Here is a 24439-nt window from a genome sequence, read left to right as displayed (position 1 = left end):
GTAAGGTATTGTAGTTCTCTTAATGTTCAGGACATACTACTGGACTTGAAAATTTAAATGAAGAGACTCATATTCAGGGAGAAGGCGTTCAATTATTTCTTTTAAATTTCTCATTTTGTGCTCCATTGAAGGTTGTATTATGAATATAAAGGAGACTGCAATTTTTTTATCCAGATGAAGTCTTTGTATTTCCCTAGTTTTAATGGCATAATCAGTGATTGATCTTTGCTGTTCTTTAGCTGTTGAGGACAAATAGAGGGTGCTTCTGAATTAAATGCATCTTTAACGGCTTCTGGGAAGGCCTGAGATGGAAGTTTAAATAATTACTAACATATTTTATTGACAGTGGCACTGAAAGGTCTCACTTAGCAGAATCTTCTAACTTATCAATGCTTTGCTCTTCCACTTCAATAGGTAAAACTTCATTCTGTAGTTCTCTTGGTCTACTACACAGCCAAGAATATTTTTTTTTTCAGAAACGATGGTCTCATCTCCATTGCATGTTCCTTTTGTCTATTTTGTTACCTAAGTCCAGTCAATACTCGTTTAAGTAAAAATTCCACTAGTTTTAGATGTGCTACGTTAGTTGTGGTCATCGCCAAATGCTGATTAGCTGCCTGTGGTATTGACCAGCAGTTTTCATTTTTTACAATTTTCAGTGAAAAATTATAAATTGGGATATTCAATATTGTGAAGACTGTAACATAAATGAGTTAGCGAGCTTTATGTAGAACCATGTAACAGAAGACTTTTCTTATCTTGCAAAGTAAATGAGCAGTTTTCTCTCTCCACCAGCTGCTCACAATTCTCACAATCTTTTTGACTCTCTTCAGTTTTAGTTCTGTTTATTTGCCATGTTCTTTCTTCCAGTCACAAGTTACACCTGTTCCACTTGTTTATAGGCTCTAGGCTCACAATTTTTATTGTGTTTCTTAACTGGAATAAGAAAATATTAGTGGATTTTTTTCCCCGTAAAAATCCAATGTTCAATCTTAAACTTAAAAATTTCCGATGTAGAAAATCCAAGACCCCTGGAGCCTAGTCAGTTCTCATGCATCTTGGGTTGGTAATGGCTAAGAACTGAAAATTGAGTCCTAATGTCGATCTGGTAGCATGAGCGTCCGTTAAGATTAGATATCAAGTATAGTTTGATCTCACCCTATATATTGTTAGCAACTGTGCAAAATACTAACTAGTATGCTAGTGAAATATTCTGTAGACTCGTACTACTGTATTAGGTGACAGCTCATTTCAGACAGAACTCATATGGAAAAATTAATTCGCTGCTCGAAAACCTTAAGAATGTCATAGTTTATATAGAGTGCATAACTCAGAGAATTCACCATAACTCCCCACCTTCATAAACCTTAAGGTATAGTTGTGAGTTGGAAAAATAAGTCTGAGAAAAGGAAAATTAAACTTTAAACAGTACTTTTAAACAGTAAATTATCAGCAGAATTTAGATTGGTTTGACATTCCTAGCTACGTCTTACTGGAAGATTATTATTGCATGTGAATAACAATGCTGAATCAAATTGTAAAATTAAACTAGTTGAAGTGCAGCGTTTTACTGAATTTATTTGATTTGTGTTTAAATAAAGGATCAGAAATAAGTCCTCATGAGTAGGTCCAGAAGAGAAAGTGGCTAATAAATATAAATTATTTTATGCAGGCTCAGTGTGTCTAGCACTAAATGGTATTCTACGTTGATTTGTCAATAAAGGAAGGTCGTGCACAGGAGAGACCTTCATGTGCATTCTTTAGTGAAAGCTTGATCTAATGAATTACTACTGTTTGAAGATAAATCAGCTTGAAGAAAAGTTTCCAAATATGATTAATTTGAGGAAGGGAATGAAGAGCTATGTTTCATGATCTTGGTAGATATTTAACTTTCTAAAATTAATGCATTTGCAGAAGTGTGAACTAGTTATATCTTCTAGTATGCATGATTACTAAGTGCTAGTATTTCCGAGATATTAAACAAATATTAGTTTATAAATGCTAAAACTTACAGCTAATGTCTGTCTTTGAAATATGAGTTCACAATGTTTTATCTTAATTCCAGTATCGTAACAGTTTATTTGCAAAAGTCAATACTTTGCAGTACTAGTCTTGCCAAGTACTATCTGAGATTTCATATTTTCTGACATCCACCTAAGCCACGTTAAATTTTAAGGTATTGGTGCCGCTACTTCAGAAGCGGCAATGTGATCTGACTGTATCCCCAGCGTGGCACCTGTTGAGTTTACATATTCAAAATTCTTTTCAATAGAACGTATTTTTTACCATGTTTTCTATTTTTGCAGAAAGTGTGAGAGAAGGTGTAGAAAGTGGTGTAGAAAGTTGCTAGCTGAGGCACATGAGACATCACATCATTTTGGTGCAGGGAATAAGGTCTTCAGCGTGAGAGTAGATGCTGAAGAGAGACATGACTGTTCTCCCAGTGAGGAATTCCTTTTGCTCGAGTAACCTCATGGACTTAATTAAAAAAATTATTAGGTAGGACTTGCATTACAAAAAGTCTGGAGATTCACGCTGAGTTAATTCTTCCTTAAAGTACTAAAGAAGGATCGTTTAAGAATACATCCCCATGTATAAGAGGAAGACAGACATGATCCAAGTGGTCATTCATCCCATCTTGACGTAAGGCTGATATCCTGACCCACTTTTCATTGCTGTTGTGGAGCGTGAGGCAGTCCAGGGTTGTTCCTGGTCAGCCTGTGTGGGTTGTGGGCTGTGGAGTTCCATAGGATGCGGAGATTTGCCTCTTCTGTTCTTCTTTTTCTACGTATTCCTGTGGCAGAAAGGCAAGACCAAGTAGACAAGGTGTGTCTTTTTGTCCTCACAGTGTTTGCACCAACACAGTTCTTTTGCTTGGAGCCAGGCCTGCCACACCAAATGTAGACCTGTTTTATAGAACCCCTGTTTTTATGGAACAAGAAGTGCTACTTTACTCTCTATAGTAAGGACAAAGCTTGGAATTAGACTATGGTTTTCTGAATGTCAAAGCTGGTTGTTGGTCTGTTCCTGTGGAAAAGTAGCTGAGCATTGGCCCAGGTGCAGGACTCTTAATGAAGCCATTATTTAGACCCAAATTGGATTTCTGTATTTTATTAGGTCTATCCTATTAAATTTATAATAGACAAATTTACGATACTGGTTCATATGTAGCTTATTGGGTATTTATGTTGAGGTGGCTGAGATGGAACTCTAGGATTTTTTTTCATATTATGTAAGACTTTTATTGTTGCTTCAGGCATATCAGAGGTGACAAATTACTCGATTTTTTTTTTCTCTGCATAGATTGTTCTTTTATGAACTTTCTTTTTTGCCAGTAAATTTCTGTAAACAATTGATGTTTCAAAGCTTTAACATATTTTCTACCCCTTTTTTTGATTTAAATCTCCCTTGGATTACAGTTCTAAACTGTGGTATATTTTGGGGTCTTGAAGTTACATTGCATAGATACTAGCTTTTGCTTTATTTTTTTTTAATACAGGGCACACATTAGTCCCTATAATATGCATACAAATAGCTGTTAAATGGTGAAAGTTTTTATATCAATTTAGTGGCTAACTTTATAACTACAGATGTTCTTTTAAAACATTTTATTGATGCATAAAAGAGTGTGTTGTCTGTAATTGCAGGTTGACGCAACTGAGAGTGAACCAAAGAGCTTTATATTTATCAGTGAAGATGCATTAACAAATCCTGATAAGCTGTTGGTCCTCATTCATGGTAGTGGCGTTGTCAGAGCAGGTCAGTGGGCTAGGAGACTTATAATTAACGAAGATCTGGACAGTGGCACGCAGATACCGTATATAAAGAGAGCTATTGAGGTAAGTGGAAGTGCGTGTTTGTACGGTTGTGTGTGTGTACGCATGTGTATGTGTGTACCCGTGTATGAAGAGCTCTTAAATCTGTGGTGTTTTAAATTGTTAAACAGTGTTAAATGATCAATATGGGCATTTTATTTATGATGGGAATACTTGCTTGGTTTTTTCAGAACTTTTTTCCAATGGAACCGAGTTTCTCTCTTACAGTAACGAAAATTTTAGTTGTATGTCATGTTGTTGTGGCGGCACTGCCGTGTCGTTTAATATGGCAGCTGACGTGACAAGACCCCTTAGCAGGCGATGAGATGCAATAGAAGGCACTACAGAAATTTGCTGTGATCTGAAGTGTTTTCTTTTACATTTCATTAAATTTGTACGTATTCTCACTCAACGTCTGTTGTAATCTCATGATAACATGAGTTTTCATGATAACAGCAGGCTTTTTTGCTAGGCTTGTACTGAATTTATTAGAGGCACAGTCTTTTTCAGTTTTGCACTGAATACTGATTCATTCTGATTCACCTATCAATACTTGACAGTAAAGAACATTTACATTTTATGGACGTTATTTTGTTACGTTTACATCTACGTGAGAGACAATGGACAATTTGTGTAATGTTTTCAACATAGGAACTTTCTAGGTGTAATTCGTCTCTTGCATCTTGCTGCGTAAATGAAACTTCCTGTAGTAAACATTAGAAGAGCCTATTTAAGACTCAGTATTTCTCCTGTATTTACCAAGCTAAGCTAACCTTCTACTCTAAATATCAGTGTTGTCACTGATTATTACACGTTTTGCTAAATTAACTTGAATTTTTTGCAGTTGTCTTTAAAGCATTCGGTATAGAAAATTGTTCTCTTCAAACATGTTTTCCTTTTTTTTAATAAAGCAAAGAAAGGAAACATGTTAAAACATGGGGCCATAAAGTTATTTTTGTTTTGTTCAACCCACTAACAAAGCACACCAGACTACAGTTTGTGTGAAAAAGAAACCTAGTCTTGTGAAAGTGACGCTTGCCATCTTCTAACATAAAATTTTCGTTCGTTTTAAATGAAGACTCAGAGGCAGAGTGAAAAAATACTTTAAGGTTATTGAGTGTAATATGGGTGTATGGTAGGTCCAGTACAAGAGGTTAATTTCTAGAGTACAAGTTCCAAAACCTTTCCCAATAAACCCAAATAGCTGTAGCTACTTAAATTTTCATAGCGATGCGTACATGCCTGCGTTTTCATTCTTTTCTAGAGGTGCTGCCGTCTTGGCTAACGAGAGGCTGAGCATTTAAAACTCGGATACTACCCCTAACTGAACAGATAATTTTTAAGAGAGTATTTCTAGTAGAGGAGGGCTATAGTACTTTTTCAAGTTTTGTTATTTTTATTTATTTTATGCAATAATTGTGCCAATGTGACAGAGATAGACCTCCACTCCCTCAAATGGTTATTATCCTTAAAAACTGAGGATGTGCTTCTGCAGTTTGAATGCTTCTTTAAAAAACACAGGAAAACCCCAAAGAGTTTGATGAGAAAATATCTTTAAAAAAAATGTAATTATTTGATGACACTGGGATATCAGACTTTGTGCTCTTATCTTGTGACTTCTTTCTTAGCATGGTTTTTAAATTTGTAGTTCTCTGTAGGTGAGTAATTCCAGCTACTGTAAAACCCACTCTCCCTTTTTGTGCATCTTAAAATTATGATAGATGTACTATATGTTTAGAACACATACTACTTGCAATTATTTTTTTCGTGCAAAATGAAGATTAAAAATGTGTTGCAATTTTTTTGTATCCTGTAATCACCGTAGTGGGAACTGGATGTATATCTGGTCATATTGGACCAGGTATTTTATGGAAGTCAAACCCCACTGAAGGTATTTGGAATCATTATGTTGTGACTACAAAGAGAATGCAGATAGTTACATGCTGATACCATGTCTACTTCATGTACAGATCATATAAATTACTCTTCCAAATGCAGGAAATCACGGTAGCGTTGAGTATAAGGACTCCAATTTTAGTTAATAATAATAAAAATTGCATCCTTTTCTGGGTTTTCTGGTGTTCAGTCCTCAAGTTGATTTCTGCCTTTTATGAAATGAAAATGACCGGTCTAGACGGTAAATGGCCTGAATGAAAATTGTGATAACTCCTCATCCAGTGTTGCCAGTTTGAAGTAAGGAATTATTTTACGTGATCTTCCAGTGTTTCTTCTATGAAGAGGTCTCATCCTCGAATGAAACCACCAGACCTTATCAAAGCATGAGATTACAGTGCTGATGACAGGAGAACATGTGGGGTTTTTTTTCTAATAAACTATGTGAATTTGAAGTGGATAATGGTATCTAGCATTTCAAAATTCCGCTGATCTGTTGTGAGTGTGAAATGTATTCAGGTAGCTTAAAACACTTGCTGGAGACTAGCTTTTCATTTAAAAAAAAATAATTAAAAGTTGTAAAAAGTAGTGCTTATACGTCTTTTGTGCAAAAACTAATTCAGAAATGTCACCTCTGCTTTCCTTAAAACAAAACCAAACAGACAAACAAAAAAACCCCCTCTACCTAGGTCAAAACCTTATCTTTTTCTCCACTGCTTTTGTCTGTGGAGCGTGATGAGTCTACCACGAGCAAGTTCCAGTGCATTTCTTGGAAAAACTGAAAACAGGAATGCAAAAGCTGGAGTTGTCAGTGAGCAGTGGACTGGGCAGGATGAACTGATACGGCTCTCCCAGCCAGGTAGTTAAGGGAAGAGAAGAAACTATTTCTTTCTTGTACGACACTTTTGAGAAAAGGAAAATAAAAAAACTTTTCTCTTAAAGCATGTATGAAATCAGGGAGCAATGTAAAGGCTTAAAATTTATCGTGCTTCTAGTGTCTTGGGGCTGATACACATTGGAAAGAAATTTCCTACCAGGCATTCAAGCAGCTAGGAAAGTGTTTTTTCTTTTCATGGGGGTTGTTCCAGTAGGTAATACTTCGCCTTCCCTCTTTTATATCAAATCCTGTTGTGTAGATTCAATCTCTTGTGCTGTAGGTGTTGGGAGTAGTTTACAAGGTTTTATGTGAAGAGGTAAGATTAATGTGTTAATTCAGAAATTCAAGCTTGATCGTGTAAAAGAGATTTTGAAATATGAAAGAAGAAGAGAACAAGTGACAAGATAGAGAACAGATTGTACAGAAAGGAGGAGGGAGAAAAGTGTATACAATGTGAGAGACAGATATGTGTAAATACATTAAAACACGGTAGGAAGAGATCTACTTTAGAAAAACAAGTATAAAAAGGCAAATGTGGTAATATAAAGCGGTAAAGCAGTCAGAAAAGCTTTATTAAAATTATAACACATACTATAAAGATACTTAAAAGAAAAAAGATGACAATTTCCTATGAATATGGTACGAAATAAATATTGTATAGTTTTGTTGTTTTGTTAAAGCAGAACTTTTGAATTGAAACTTTCTGCAGTGGGAAATACGTATTTTTGACAGAAGCAGTCATCTGATGCGTGAGAGACTGAAGTCCAAGTCCCTCCTCTGGGAGTGAGTGACTTTTCCACTTTTAATGGTAATGCCACACTGAAGCCATTCCACTTTTTATAAATAAATATAAATTATAGGAATAAATAAACATAGATTGGAAGAGGAAGTTTAATCTTCTACGTTTTGCGTCAATGTCTCATTCAGTGTCTGTAGAGTCAGGCTTTTCTCAGATCAGTTATTTAGTCATATATACAATGAGATAAGTTATTATTTAGTCATATATACAATGACTGAAGCCATGACAGGAGGAGATGGTGAGAGACAGAGCTAAATTCTTTAATTCAGTGATGAGGGCATTTACTTGGGGTGTCAAAAATTAAGGATTTACGTTCCTGGTTTCATTTAGGTAGTTCAGGGGCTCCCGTGTTCCCTGCGGGCCTTGGTCACCAGGCTCTTGCGGAGGAGGAGGAGGTTATGAAGAGGTACGCTTCTCTCATTCGCCACTGAGTGGCAACCACATGGACGGTAATCCATCGATTTGACTGGAAAATGAACCGGTGATGCCGGTGGTAGAGGGGAGTGAGCAAGAAAGGGAGCAAAAGTTGGCTCCTGCTCCATGCAATAGCGTTCCTTCTCTAGGGGCTGGAGATGCAGATTCTGTGTTTTAGAATTCACTGGTTGTCGGGCCAGGAGAAGCTGAAGTTGACCTGCTTACAGAGGAGGATTTTTCCTTGGGGAAATGGGAGCTCAGCTCACCTGAGTTTGGACATGAAGAAGAATCTTGGAGTACTCTTACCTTTGATGCCTTTCTTCTAGGGAATGAAGAGCACATCAGCTTACTGCACGAGTACAGAGAAACTGTTGGATGCTCTCTGTGCAAATTCAGTATGTTTGTTCCCTAAGATAGCTTTGGTCCCAACAATGCTGATAAAATTCAGCCACAGCAACTGCCAGTTATTTGATTTCTTAAAAAATTATTATTATTTTTTTAACACCATCAAAAAATTGTTGCCTGGTTTCAAATTCAGCACACTTTGAGATGGCGTAGATATTTTTATTATCATTTAAAGGAGAATTAGTACTTCACATAGGGGTAATAGCAGCATAAAAATACCTTCTTCAAAGAACCTGGATGAGTTTTTCAGAAGAAATGCAGCAGCACCCAAAAAGTCTGGCTTTACAGGAACAAATGAAAAAAAAAAAAGTTTTGCTGGAGATGGCTATCAAGTGCAGAAATCTTTTTTTAATGGCTGATAAAATACTATTTTCAGCTTCAGTTTTCTCATGTGTTTATCCGACTCTTCTTACTGCATTTTTTTAACAATTTCTGTATTAAAGAGTATTTTTGTTCACAATATTGAATTTATTCACTTATATTAATATCGTTCATTTGTATAAAACTATCAGGTTGGTAATATTTACTGAGGATGGCTGAGGGTGGTTACTTTCTTCGGTGTGCAATAAGATGTCATTAGTTTGGTAACTCATTTTGAATGGAACAACGAAGTCATTCAGTGTAATTGTAGTAAATCTTCCCGCTGTAACTTTTATGTGATTTAGAAACCTTATTTACCAGTTAGTAACTGGTACGGTAACACACTTCAGTCTTTCCATTTTGTAAAAATCAGCCAGTTTCAAAAGCGAATATTTACACGTTGTTGTCAAGCAAGTGTAAACTACACTAACAAAAATTCTTGTTGAAAAACTTCTATGTCTCACTTTTAAGCATAGAATATCTTGTTAGACAATGTCCCCTTTGTTCTAGTGGTCATATTTTAGTAATCTGTGATTTAAATTTTTATCTTGTAGTTTATATATACCTAGCATAATTTCAGTAAGATAGGCAAGTGACACTTTCTGGGAAAAAAGCAGAGCTTAGGTTTCACTGCAATTACAGTTCTTCCGCATAATACTGATATTTATGTACCTTTTAAGTCTCCCAAGTATATTGCTGCTAATACTGCATTTATTTATTAATAGTCAGTTACAGTGCCAGAATAATCATAATCTTATTTGAGTGTTCTAGTGTCTTACTGGAAGTAAAATTTCACTAAAATGGACAATAATATGCTATATTGTTTTCTGGCAAATATTAATTTTCTGACTCTGGCACGTGTATTTGCTTTTGTCCATTCTGTTAGACCATAGAAATAACATTGCCTGTAAAGTGCTTCTTAGTAGAGAAAACTTGTGTCTGCAACTCCGCTTTTTGTGGGGATAATATTAAGAAAACTTAAGTTACATAGCTGGTCAGATGATCTTTAGAGATCTTTCTAAAAACGTAAACACAAGTTATTGTACTACTAAATAATTTTTCATGTACAATTGTCTTAAAATACACCATACTCTGGAAAGAAAATTTAAAAAGCAATATATTATATTCCTTCTAAAACATTTTATGAGGAAGGAATAATGTCTGAAATAACTATTTGAAATACTGATTGCCAAGCAGCTAGAAGGAAAAGTTGAATAGTTAGTTGAAAGCAGTATTAATTGATCACAAAATTATTATTATTGTTGTTATTATTTTTAATAATAACAATAACAACAACAATAATAATAATAATATCATCTGCTGTATAGGAGTTAATAATTATTAAGTCAGAAATTCGAGAAAAGGTTAAAAGCTTAGACTAATATTGAAGTGACAGGGTATATAAGCCCACACCAGCCCCCATGCCAGCAAAGGAAAACAATGAGATGACAGCTCTACTGTTTGGAGAGAGGTTGCTAACGACAGCTTATTCCTTTATGATTTCAACTCTTGACAGAAGACAGGTCTGCTTGTTGCATCATGGCAGATGTATCATTACCTTCTGGCCCTGTCATGAACTGGAAAAAACCCCACTTGCAGTTCTGAAAACCCAATTACCCCTTGGAATTTAGTGCACCCTTGCCAACGTGTGTGTTACCGTTGTTGTACTAATTGTGGGTATCACATCCTTAGCGTTTTCTGTGCCACATTAATTTGATAAGGTAGAAATACTTACAGATTGCTTTGTCTTCCTTTATTCTGCTCGCTGTCATGTTTTAGAACCCCGTAGCACCTTGTGTTACTTCCCTCTTACTTTGTCACTGACCTAAGAAAATCACTGCTCAAGGTATTTGGATAAATGTGGCTTGAAAATATTATTTTTTTTCCCCAAAAAACCCATTTGAGCATTCTTTTCACTGGCCAAGTATGGGGTTAAGAACACCCTCTGGATATTTAAAATACTCACCATCCTTTTAGAAACAAAGTTTAATATGAGTATAAATGGCCTTTTTATCATATGCATATTAGGATTCTTCCTTTTTTTTCTTTTTCCCCCTCCCTTCTACTTGTTGGATACCTAACAGTGACTCTGGAGACTTAGAAAAGAGTAAGAGGGGGTGTGGATTTTTGAAAGTATGTCAAAAGCCTTGGGGTTTGGGTATGATCGGAATTTCAATAGAGGTTGAGATGAGTTTAAATGCATAGAAGGCGAACATAAAAATCTTGTTTAATTTCTGTCATGTTGTTCTTTTTTTAGTCACTCTGATGTCTTTTTCAAATCTGCTTTTCTCTCAAGCTTTGTGGTACTATATCCAAGATCTGGTTTTTTTCCTCTTTGTATTTCGTTTTAACTGCTGATCCCTTTTCTGTGGTGCTTCTGCCTTTAATATCAGCTGAAGCGGTCTGAATTGCTGAATCAAAGCCGTTTTGGGAGAGAGACAGTGTTTAAGATTGTGCAGGGTGAGATTCTCTGGGTAGAAGGTAACACTTCCTGCAGTTATAATCAATGCACTTGACACTTTCAAAGGCAGGAGAAGCCATGACTTGCTCAGGGGTTAAACTTTTTAAATAACTTCCCTTGGGAAAAACGCCATCAATAAAATGGAATAATTAGTTGAAGATTCTTGAGTAGCCTGGGTTTGAAAAGAAAAGATTAGAGATAGGTCAGGTTCGCACTTCTATTGTATTTTCCCTCCCTTTTGTTTTTTTAAACTATGGGCTTTTGTTTAAATGTGTGCAGTATTACAGAATCAGTCTGCTTCAAAAATAATGTCATCTACTTAAGCTAACACATTAATTTTGTAGTGTGTTATTGTCTGTGCAGTCTAGTAATTGTAAGAACAAAAATGAAATTCTCCATAAAAATATAACTTGAGATTTGCTATCTTTCTGTTTTCCTACCCACACGCCTATTCTGCAAATAGTCATTTTAGCTAACAGAAAACATTTGCAACTTGGGACCTTACTATATTAGCTTAAAACAAAATATACATTAACTTAATTTTAAAAATTAAATCTAAATAGCATTAGTGAACATCCAGTGCATAGGGTCATTGATTTCTATAGAAATAAACGGGTTTACTATGAGATTAAATTCATCTCACTTTGCATTAATTATGTTTCACAATTTCAGGTTTTATTTATTGTTTTTCTGACATTTTTGTATCATGATTTTTGTTAAAGTGGCTATTTTGACCTATAAAACCTAAGAATGGTGCTTTCAATACACAGCATAGTATATGCGTACCATACAAAATATTGATAAATAATGCATGAATGGCTTTGGAGTAAAAGATTCTTACCCTTCATTAATTATTTATTTATTTGCACTTTTCATTTTTCTTAAATGAAAGTAAAATCACTGACAGCACTCTGAACAGTAAATGAACAAGACTTCAGCAAATATGTAATCAACGTTTTTCACAAGTACAGCACTGTATTTTCTAACGGGTTATTTCAAAATAGGTGAGTTTATTTGATAGGGAATACTCTACATGCAGAATTTTAAAAAAACTTTTAGCAATAAAGTGTTGGGGAGTCTCAATTCAACGACGTACTTCTCACCCTGTGCGGAGGAGCTTTGAGGATGTGCCTGTGGGAAGCTGGCTGTGGAACCGCCACCTTGTAATCGCACGGAAATTATGAGGAGGCTCTTTCTGTTGTTGTGTGGATCTTCAGTATATTGTTTATTTTAAATTCATGGTACGCGTGGCGTTTGAAGGGGAACTGGGTAAATACACAGTAGTGTGATTGTGCTTGGAAATACAGTGGTTGGTTGTGGCTTGGGTTTTACTCTGTGCGGGCCACTTCGTAAGAATCCTCTGTAGAAGAAAATGAAGTTGTTTTGATTCCGAGAATTTGGGGGTTTGGAAGTGTCGTGGCTTTGTCGTTATTTGTGTTTGTACTGGAGTAACTTTTCATTTCAGCTGAAGTGCCACAGAGCAGTCGTATCTCACATTTCGAGGTGGGGTGGTGCAGTAGAGCTGTGGTAGGGTCACACAACACACCGGTGCCGTCACAGGACAGTACAGTTCAGCATGGGAACTTTGCAGGGTGTTTTTTTGTGTGTGTGTAATAAACTATCCTTCTCTTATACGTATCCTTTATCTGATCATGGAACAAAGGTTTTATGACAACTTTCATAGTTTTTTTGCCAAGTTTCCTGTTGGAGTGATCTTGTCACTGATTATGTCAATGCAGACTTTTGCGAGTGGCACCGTGCTAAGTAGTGTAATATGCACACAAACTTCTTTTTATTCCTTGTTAAATGTAATTTTAAGAAGGGATAATCTTAACTTACTAAAATTGCTTTCATGTAGGATGAGGTGAAGTGTTAGTTGTTCATTAGTTGACATATTAATTGTCGTATTAATACGTTAAGCTTCATTTTGTTTTATAAAAAAAAAATCAGTAGCCAACAACTTTGTTCTGTTCATTCAGGAGCATATTAATGCAGGAATGAGGAGTAGGCATGTATGTTTTTTATATCCTTTAAAGAAGTTAACTCACTAGCATTTAAAAATATGTAATGCCTATTTAAAAATATTAAAACTGTTTTTTGTCGTATTTATTTGATGTACAGATGGTTAAACTATCACCTAACTAATCTTAATGCATTGCAATGTGTAAATTACATTCTTTATAATTTAAATCATATAAATGGTATTACGTGCGTGCCAGTATAGGTGTGGTATATGCATGTATTTAATATTACACTAAATTGCCAATACCCTGTTGATTTTTCAAATGAATCATTACTTAAAAGACTTACCAATTCAATGGGGAGATGAACACTTCCTTATTCATACCATGAAATGCATATTTGAATAAAATTATCTTTTGCTTACTGTGCATTGAGCTGGAAAATATTAACTTTAATGCATAGGAATTCAAATAAAAATTTTATATGCTTCATCCTTAAATAGTGTAGTACTGTTCTAATGATGCACATTGCTGCTTCAGGTGATAAGGAAATAGGTATGGCAAAGACTTTGTCATGCAAATGTGCACAGGATTGTAATCTTTTGAAAATACACAGATCTTTTGAACGCTATATGTCACTTTTGATCAAAAACTTTAAAAAGTTTAATAATTCTGCTAGAACAAACTAAAACTGTGGGTAATTGTCTTTTTTTCCCTGAAATTAACAAATTATAACATCAAAAAAATCTGAGAGCGAGGTATGTAGTAGGTCATTTGCCGCTGCAGGCATTTTTTCTCCCTTCAGGATGTGCATGTTTAGTTTCTCTCACTTTGTGCCTGTGGCAGTGTAGGTGAAATTCAGACATGTTCTTCCCCTCCAAGGAATCTCTAGGGAGCCAAGATAACTTATATAAAATTAGTAAATGGTGTTGCTTTTTTATTATCACCCATCCCAGGCAATTTGTTTTGTGTTCCCTTTGGAGAAGAGTTGGCTTGCATAGGATAGGTTTGTTAAAAAAAAAAATTGCTTTACATTAATTAAATAATGACAGTACAAATAATAGGGTGAAATATGTCATTAGAAAAAATTGGATTATTCCATTTTCTGTGATTTCTTTTAGAAAGGAAAAAAAAATGGAACAGTGAAAATCCCTTATATGTTGATTAACTTTATTTAAACTTAGAGAATATTAAGAATTTTTAAACATGTCAAAGCATAAGTGATTTTTTTTTTTTTTTTTTCAATTCTGGGGTTATGAATTTAGTTTTCCTTCACCTCAGCGTCATTTAAAGAGTAAGCCAGTTTTGAGGCTGCTCAGCTGGATGATTATTTTTGGGGCAGTCCAGGTGTACCATCTTGCTTATTCACAAGCATTTGTTGTACCATATTGCCGTGCTAATCCTCTTAGGGCAGGGGGAGCCTGGCGCAGACAGCTTAACCTGTGGTATCGTCTGCCGCATGCAGCCCCCATCTCCATTATGCCAAAGGCAGTGAGACTTCAGATTGCTTTGGAGGGTAGAGCAGATAATGAAGCCTGGGTGTAAATAATTGCTGATACATGAGGGAAAACAACTTAATCTTCATTTTTTTTCCCCCCCTTTTTTTTTTTGTAGTGATTAATTTTAATTGCTCTTTTAGCTGTGAAAGGCAGAGTTGTACCCAATAGTGCTGTTGCTTGCTTCTGATGAATAAGAGCCCTTAAAAATGTGAAGGGATTAAATGCTATCCTTTATTTTAAAGTTTGTTTCCAAGGAGTTACTCATTGCCATTTTAAGGTTTTCTTCTGAGCATATATACTTAGCTAACAAGCAAATGTTCTTTCTTACCCTAAAAATCATTTGAAAAATGTAGGCAGAAAATGTTGATGGTGCTTCAGTGCACAGGTGATTGAGTTTGTGCTGACCCTCGGTAACTGAGCCTGTGTTTTGAATCCCAACTCTTCCTCCGGCGTTGGGAGTGAGATGATTGAGTCTTCTGGAATGAGCTCCTGAATGCTGATAACAGGAGGCTTTTCCGTGAAATACAGAAGCTACTCATGTGGAATACGCACCTTCCGCATCACGCATGGTTGAGATCAGATACAGGATTTTCAAGACTTGACAGCCCTCGTTCGTCAACAGTGATGTTTATACTGAATTTAGGACTCTTCTGAGTGCTAATAGTCAACCGATACCAGCTGATGATAAAAATAAGTGATTATGTGATTCCGTTTTAATGATACAGTGTTGTTATTGTCAAACAAATACTGAAAACTGATTACTAGCAACTGATTAAAATATCATTTATTAATTAATACTTCATGTTGACTCAAACACTTACTGGCTTTGTTTATATAAGCAGTGTCGAAAGAGTGTCATTAATTTGATCTTTTTTACTGATGCTGGCACTCTTCATATTTTGTTCATTGTATTTGTATTGACTGTTTTAGATCAGTATTTGTCTTTTTGCCTCATTTTGAAATGGGTCCTTTCTTAAAACGGCAACGTTCAGCTATCTTTGATTCACATTAATTCCCCCCCTGCCCATTCCATGCCTTGTGTTCAGCTTCTCCACCTGTGGTGTCCTGTGAGGTTTTGTGTACATTTAATGTATTTTTCTAAATGTAGTTTCATATAGGTTACATACAGAGTAGAGGGATGGGCGAGAGGCTGGCTGAACTGCTCGAATGCCTCCCTTCTCAGATAAAAAGAAATGCTTTAATGTTTTCCTGCTGGAAGTTCAGGTCTCGCTTCTAGCCTTACTTGTATCAAATTTTGTTCAGGAGGATTTGACAAGCGCTCCAATGTAAAATAATCTTTAAGCACCAAAGACAATCAAAATAACTAATTGTTACTTTGACTTGTGACCAATTCCATGTAATTAATATTTTGAAAACATTATTCATGTCTGTCTAAAGTCCTTGTGTTCCTCTTCAAGAGGCTAACTTGGAAGAACTTACCCAACAGTAGTATTTTACCTTGTTTCTGCTTCCTCGTGGTAGTAGTTCTATGGTGTGATCATTTTACGTTTACAGCTAGGCAAATACTTTTTTCAGCCATTTTTTTTTTCTAGTTCACATTTTTCAAATTGAAACTATTGCTTTCTGAGGTGCCTCTGTGTGTGTATGCAAGTATAAGTATGTGCATGTAGAGAAAGATAAATGCATCTTAATTATCTAGTTAGATGGAACTTTTCAATTTTATAAATGTTAATATGAGATGTGTGGCATTCAAGGAAAATTGTAGTTAATTTCTTATGTCTCTTGGGTTTGGAAGCTGCACGTGACTTTTTTGGAAATGCTTATTATACTTTACTGAAAAACTACTGTTTCAGGTTACTGTTTTCTTTGAACCCAGTAATTTACGATATATTAAAAAGGAGTTGTACTGTCTATTACTCAAAGATAATAGTATTTCAAATGTCATATAGGTTGACTTGCGTTGTGATTTAATTTCATATCGCTGTTCTACTTTTTTATTTTCCTCTGGACATCCTTACTGAAAGACTTGTAAGTAAGGAACTCATTAGGAATAGGTAATAATTCTCTAAAAACAAAAGATTCATAAGAATGACGGTTGACATAGTCTTATAAAAGCTATATGGAACCTGGAGAAATATCTTTGCCGCACCATGTGCTCAGTTAAATGAAATCTGTCTGCTGCTCCTCTATAACAGAGTACTGGATCAGTGTCAAAAATACGAGGTATTTACTGTGGTGACATTCAGCATCTATATTTATTGAGTTACTACTCATAAGTCTGGAGGGTTTTTTATGCAGTGTGTCCACATAAAAAATGAAAATTTAAAGAGAAGGCAGCAATTATCAACTTTACAAATGTCTTGACTTTCTTTTAATGTTCTGAGATATGGTCACAAGACATTTATGCTAAAGATGGTGTTGAAACTTACTTCTTGAGTTTTTTTGTGAAGTTGGTGTTGAGACGCAGCTGTAAATGCTGGATTTGAGAGCAGACCTATTTTTAATCCACTTTTAAACAAACTTTGGATCCCTGCAAACTGGTGCACGTCAGCAGCTCCAGCATCAGCCCCGCTGATGTCCCCGTGTTCTGCGGGGACCCCCTCGAGAGGTGCGGGGGGACTCGGTGGCTTTCCGTCCTTCTCTGCAGGGAGGGCGTTCGCCAGGGTGAGGTGAGGTTTGGGGTGGGGTGGGCGGACCTTTCGAGAAGCTGCAGTGAGGCAGCTTTGCACCAGCATTGCACAGTCGTCCCTCCCCTCCACAAAGCAACTCCAGATTAAGTTGAGGGATTTAGGCCTGGCTTGTGAACTGCTTTTCAAGGAGGTAAAATCTTTACAAGGCAGTCTGCCCTGTCCCAGTATTGCCCCAGCCCCTGGGATTTATGGCATTCCAGACCTCCTCTATGCCATCTACCAGGAACGGTTTCTTTACCCTTTTTCAAACCAAACAGTGTAAATACCTCGCCTTTCTCTTCCACTTTCTCCCTCTGCAGTAATACAAGTCTGAAGTTCAGGAAGGTACTATTTACATCTAGTCCAGTGACAGATTTAATAGGAATTTTTTCTTACGATAAGATCGCAGAATGTTTGGGTTGGAAGGGACCTTAAAGACCACCCAGTGCCACCCCCTGCCCTGGGCAGGGACACCTCCCACCAGCCCAGGTTGCTCCAAGCCCCGTCCAACCTGGCCTTGAACCCCTCCAGGGATGGGGCAGCCACAGCTTCTCTGGGCAGCCTGGGCCCGGGGGCTCATCGCCCTCAGAGTGAAAAATACCTTCCTGGAGTTCATTCTTAATGTCTTTACCAGGAAGAGAAGGCTCCAAGCCTTCTAGGAAGGAATGAAAAGGAAGCTCCATAAAAAAACTTCAGCACGTGCAAAAGATGTTTAGATGGTGGGGTGTTCTAAGTTTTGGAACATACTTGTTGCTGTTTTTTCCCCTCTGATGTTGTCTTGCAGTAATCATGATCCCGGCTTTATGGATGGGGAGGGACATGCCCCTGGGGATCAGTACGTTTATGGAAGCTGATAAGGTTCTGATGTAGACTTTGCATCGGTCCTTGTGTGCGTTTGTACAAGTTGTGGTGTTGTTTTGTTTAAAAATACCTCCATTTGATGCATGTTAAATGTATTTCATTTTAAAAACAAAGTTCAAAAGTAATGCTGAATATTATCAGTTTAATGAATGTTCAGGTAGCAAAATAAAGCACTCAGAATTAGGAGGAATGATATGTAATCAGATTTTACATCTGATTTAGAGTATTCTCTATACTGTTTTCTATGTATGCCTTTACTGACATTGTCAAGTAAATATGGTGCTCTGTCAGCTTCCTGACTAATTTTGAGTTTGAAAGATATGGCCTACTTTTTCCTAGAGCAGGGACGGTCTCTCTGCCTTTGTAGAGTAACTAGTACAGTGTTTGTCCATGTTCTGAGCTGCTAATGAATAGTGTTAATATTTTGAAATCAAATTCTGGATATTATTATCCTGACATATATTTGGAGGATAACGGGTAACAGTTAAAGTTGGAGTCCTCCTCTTAAATGTTGAGGATAAATATTATCGTACAAATTACATCATATAGTGACTTCTTTAGGAAAACAAAAGTTCGTGGGTATATTCACAAATGCACAAAGAAAGAGGCTCATTTATTTAAACTCAGATAGTTTGACTTAAGGATGTTTCAGTTTGCAATACTAGTCACGGTTTTTCATGGGAAATGGATTACGAGAAAGCAGTAGCTTTTCAAACACTTCCCATTGTAGGCATTTTCCTGGCCAATTTCTGCAGTGGATATACATCTTTATTGCTTGTGGTAGAAGGTGATATTTGTCTGCAGAAGTTGTCTCAGTTCTGCTTTTCTTTAAAAATTATATATGGAATATGTGTTGTGAGAGTATCTATAAAATCAGCGTTCTGGATTGAGGGTGAAGTGGGAGTGTCACTGTTCTTGCCAGAAGGTGTGATTGAGGATGGTTTATGGAGGTACAGTCTTTAAGACTTTCATTTCTGGACAGTTTAATCTTGGTTTAGAAGTAAACCCCCCCGAGCTGTTCCTGTCTTCCGTTCCCTCCGGCAGTTTCCAGACCTTTGTTTTGTGTCCTAATATCCACGTCCAAACAACTGTCCACCTTCCCTCCTGCTTTCTTCTTTCCTCTCCTCTTGAATGTCTACTGAATATCTTTCTTCTGACATGTATTTTTTGGTGCACAGGGAACACATTGATTCTGGGACACATCCATGTTTTTCATTCATGTGTCCAGGCCTGAATTTAGCGAGTCCAGACCTTCATCTGCATTGCAAGTACTTGCTTCATTAAGTCTTTGTATACTGTAGCTGCTAAAATTTACGAACTGTCTATTGAGAATGTGTAAATTGCAATCTTATGGGAATGGGAGGAGCAAATCCCAGCCAAATTTCAAGTCCCTGATTCAAAAAACAGGTGCATTAGAGTGTTTCCTAGCAAAGTTTGCTACATTTTTGTAAAATTGGCAAACCAATGTATTTGTATTCTGACTTTCTCTTGGATATAGATGAACTGTTTGCTGTGAAATTTTCAACACAGCCCAGCCTGAGGCAAACAACAGCTATAAATTATAGTTGAAGTTTGGTACAGTTCTGAGTAAGTAGGAAGAATGTGTCAGCCTTAAGGATTAGCCAATTAATTGATTTCCAGTCACCCCTCACCACGGTATCAGTGTTCCTTAATCATCAGATTGAGACCAGCAACAAGAAATTCTTCTACCTTCAGCTGTAAAAGTTGTGTGTTGGGGTACTGTTCACTGTTCACCTGATGAATTAGACTGAAGTCTTTTTTCTTACTCTTTGATTTTTGGTCAGAGGGTTATGTCAGGTTCTGACTAACAGGATGGAGCTACTTTTTAAGGAAGAAAAGCTTTACAGTAACTCCTCTTCATCAGATTCTGCATTCAATTACTCTGTTCAGGAAATTTGTTTGGTATTCCAGTATTTTTTTTTTCCCCCAAATGTGCATATATCTTGACATTTCATAGCCCTAGAGGTGCTGGAACACCCACTGGTCTGAGGACAGAGACTCAGCATTAAAATGTGACATTAGAAGGTGATCACTGGAGTAGCTGGGTTATTGAGCGTGAGTTAGGAGTTACTTGTCCTTCAGCTGTGCAGTACATCATACGTTGTGGCTTACCATTTGGCCACACATAAAATTATGCAATGCTGCAGCAACTTCATTGCTGTCTTCTTCTTGGGTAATCCTGGCTGGGATCATGCAAGACAAGGCCTTCGGGTTCAGTTCTGACTCACAACTCCGAGGCTTTTCCAGAATCTTATCCCGCGATAGTTCAATGCTGACCTATCTAACCGCAGGTCCCAAAAGAGGACTTCTCTTATTTGAGGGGTGATTAAGCCTAAAGCTGTTACATTAAATGATTATGGTATGCTAACGGCAAGGCGGTATGTGCCTTTGGAGCTCTCAAGTATAATTATGGGATTTACAAACTCCGCCAGCTATCATATGCAAAGTGCTGAATGGGTACGTGCAGAGGGGGATGGTGGGGACCTTCTAATAAAGATCAGTAGGAAGGCTGGTGGCCTTGTGTAATATCTAGTAGATACTGTGTGATAGGAAGAGACATAAAGAATCAAATTATGAATAAAGGTGCTTCTCCAGAGGATGCACAAATCAGTTCGATTGCTCAAGTGTACAACGAGTTTAAAAAGTTGGAAACTAAGAGTATATTTTACACTCATGAAAGGGTGCATGGATGAGCATAGCTGCCATCCCTTGTGTGTGAGGACGAGATACGAACTCAGTTTGTTGTGTGATTGCAATATAAAGCCAGAAGAGAAAGGCCGTGGCGGTGAAATGTGAGCGAACAGCAAAGAGTAGGTAAAAGTCACTAGAGGAGACCAGGAAATCCGTATTTTTCAAGGATAATTTAATTCAACCTATCCAGATGCAGAGGGAAAACTGGTGGGCAAAAATAATGCTCTGCCTATCAGTGCAAGAAGAAATAAAGAGTTAAGAAGTCTGGTCCTTGATTGACTGAGAATAATCAGGATTGAGAGCTGTGGTGCCTTCCCAGGAGGCTTTGTATGTTGCTGCCCAAAAGAGAAGAGTATTGCCGTCATTGCTCGTTGGGAGGAGCAGGAAGACAGGGCTCTGCAGAGGAAAAAAAGGCGGTTGAGAGAGCTGTGTCCAGTTGGCTAGGTGACACGAACAAGCTCTCCAGACCCCCGCAGACCCAAGAAGGGGTTACGCTTGGGAGCCTTTGCTGTACTTGGTAACGGATGACATCCAAACTGTTCACTCTGAAGCACCCGTTTGAACGAGCGGAGGTCACAGTCTTTAAAGACAAAGTCTACTATTGTCAGAAGATGCCACCATGAAGAGATAACCTGCTCTTCCCACTGTCAACATTTCTCAGTCAAAATACTTTGGCTTCTGGCAGGGCTGTTTAGATTTTTGATTTTTTGACTGAAAAAAAAAATACCTTTAGAAATCCTGGGTTAAAAAAGAAACGTTCTGTGGACAGAGTCTGTCTTTCTGGCCAGCTCTGCAGAATGATGGTGCTTAGACCATTTTGCTGTAATGATTGTGAATCTGAAATGAACTCACTTTATTTCGAAGTACATTTTTAATTATTTTAACTGCCCTATGTGGGGCAATTTTTGTGGGAGTTTGCAGCTAAGGCAGGAGAATTCACTGTGCCTAATGCAATGGGTGCGTATAGTCACACTTCTGAGAAGACTCTCAAAGGGAAGAAGGAATTAAACACATTTTACATGTAGCGGTAACTGAGGTGCAGTAACAGGTGCACTGAAATTAAGCCCCTTACACCAGCTATGCAAAAAAAATCTGTGGTGAGCCTGAAAATGACACTCCTTTCTCCTGTCACCCTGGCCAGTGTCTCAATGTTGATATTCTTTTCCACATACCAGTTTAGTTAAACGAAAACTGTGGGTGTTGATAGGGAAACATGCTTTTTTGTTGGTTTTTTTTTTTTTGCATTTTCCCCTCAAGACGCTGTAGTTCACCCATCTGTAGTGTTACACAGTTTGCTCTGTCTTGTGGAAGGAACACTGAGTACTAATGATATTTGAAAAGGTCCATAGTTCTTTTTTTTTATTTCTACTACTGTTATTAAAGCAGAAGCTGAAGTTTCTAGGGCCTTCTGATGGCTTTATGAAAATAAATTCTTCATTGTCCAGAATCTGAAAAAAATAAATTTTTTCCAGTGAACTCCTCTGGAAGACCATGTGTCATACATATTAATCTTAATGAAGAGAGGATCGTTTAAATGTAATATTACGCTTTTTTGAGTTTCTTGGGATAAAACTGTGAATCTGATTTCCATCTCCGAAGGACGATATCGTCTTTTTGTCTAGGTAACCCTAAACATCCAGGAGACACCGAAATGGGTCAGCACTGAAAGTGGAGCATTTCGTCGGCAGGTAGCTAGCTATCCACCGCCTCAGGGAAACAGGGTAGCTCTGAAATGGTTGGGAGGTTTGCAATGACCAGTTTTGTGGAAGAGTGTACAGCGGGGGAAACAGTTACACTACTCAAAAGTTACCAAAGACCAGGGCCGAAGTTCTGTTTTCCTCAATATACTTATCTGTGAGAAGTTGCTGGATATAGGTTTGCTTTAGTTTGTAGCCAGTCATTTTTCATGCTTTGATTTCATCCTTTATGAGTGATCTCTTAAATAATTTTTTTTCCATTGCCTGGTACTTAACTAAAGAAGATTTACTTTTTTCAGAGACGTAATATCTTATACTTGAGAAATCTGCTTTTACAGGGAAATGAATAGACTATGGTGATGTTACATGTTTGAGCAAACTGAAGGTCAGCTGTAAAAAATGAACTGTGCAAAAGAAAAGTCTAGTCCTGCTTTCTTTCATGTCCATCTACAGACTATTCACTTTATGCGGTAGGAAGGTACTCATTTATAATGCTTACCTTTTGCATTGCTCTTCGACCTGCATCACTTTCAAGTTATTCCTTGGCATTTCCTCATACTACTTTGGGAATGCTAGGCATTAATAATAACTAATCTAACGATTCTGAGTAACATTTATGGCATTCAAAGATGATAATTTATTTTTTTCTTAGGCTCAAAGAATTTGTCATTTACAGAAACATTATTGAAAAATACTTTTTCTTGTAGGTAGTTTGGAAATAGTCTTTCAGAAAGGAGTTAACTAAAAAAAAAAGATAAAAGATTAGTAAGATAGTATGACTAGGGCAAAACAAAACCTATGCAAATAAATTAATAGACTTGAGAGCTATTTTGTTGCTTCATTTTGAAAAGATAGGAGCTTAACCTTAACTTTATCAGTAGTGGCAAAATGAAGCATACTGACCTAATTTCTTCTCCCTAACGTGGGATTCACTGTAATATAAGTGGATCTTTACCTCTTTTTGTTTTAACCATGTTTTTAAATCATGACTGATTATAGACCATAGGAGCGCACAGGTGGAATTTGTATATATTCCTCTAAATGTCTGCTACACCAAATTTGTGCATTGTAGGCTTTATTTTGATTTCCATCACTTCAGGGTTTTGTTTTAATTCTTTGTCTTGGCTCCTCCTGTATCACCCGTAAGAGATGAAAAAACAATTTCTAACAACATTATTTGTGTATAAAACCTAGTGTAGTGTATAGATGGTTGATGCTAATCCAGAATATTTCTACTGAATTTCCATTTTTTATTACGAGTTAGGAGGAATTTTTTTTGACCTGCAAAACCCCGCTTCTGTGGGTATGCAAACCTCAGCTTTACAAACACTTCTTGAAACACCGGAATAATATTCCTTCCCGAAAAAAGCCTGTCTGACCATGCAACCAAACAGCAATCTCCACCTTTCAAACCCTTTAAAGATACTGCTTTTACAGCACATCACTTGCGCGCCTGAGTGCATGGCACTTTAAAGCTTTATTTACCACTGCACAGGCAGAAAAGGAATATACGGTAAAATCTTACAAATCTGCAGCAACCGAACTGCTCTGGTTTTTTCTCGCGTTCTTTTAGTCAGGATTTGATATTTTTGTGAGCTTGTGTCAGTGTACCATTTAGAAAGAGATTTTTCTTTCACCGATTCGAATTGTACGCTATCTGTTCTGAATTTTAGGTTAAAAGGTTAAGAAATCCAATTTTAATTTCTGTGAGAAATGTTCCCACAAAACGTTCACACCCTAGCATTTAATGTCTCTTTATGTGTTTGGTTTATGAACATTTTTGCTTAATTCAGCTTCTGAATTATGAAAAAAACCTGCTTGGGTACCATGAGCTTCTGTGCCCTTTTCTGTACGTGAAAGAGAGGTCGAAGGGCAAAAATCATCACAAGTGGGGGACAGTATGGAACAAAATCTATGAGCATTGCTATGGAAATAAGCCACTATTCACAAATACATGCTGTATTCATTTTTTCAAGGAGATGTGGATCTCGGGACTTGGATCTTTATCTTGTTTATGCGTGAGGACGTGCTGATAAATCGGTCAGTAGTTTTCCC

General features: G+C 37.0%; 1 protein-coding gene across 6 annotated transcripts in view; it reads left to right on the top strand.

Moving 5' to 3' along the window:
* Positions 1-24439, top strand: part of ARB2A (ARB2 cotranscriptional regulator A) — a 273033-nt gene that overhangs the window by 63749 nt on the left and 184845 nt on the right. For all 6 annotated transcript variants that reach the window (XM_074570302.1, XM_074570305.1, XM_074570304.1 and 3 more), the window contains exon 6: positions 3648-3839. In XM_074570302.1, coding sequence (XP_074426403.1) covers positions 3648-3839 — 192 coding nt within the window. The remainder of the gene's footprint in view (positions 1-3647; positions 3840-24439) is intronic.

Source organism: Larus michahellis, chromosome Z, assembly GCF_964199755.1.
Source record: "Larus michahellis chromosome Z, bLarMic1.1, whole genome shotgun sequence".
Taxonomy (NCBI): domain Eukaryota; kingdom Metazoa; phylum Chordata; class Aves; order Charadriiformes; family Laridae; genus Larus; species Larus michahellis.
Note: the sequence above shows the minus strand (reverse complement) of the source record. Positions and strands in the feature narration are given on the sequence as shown.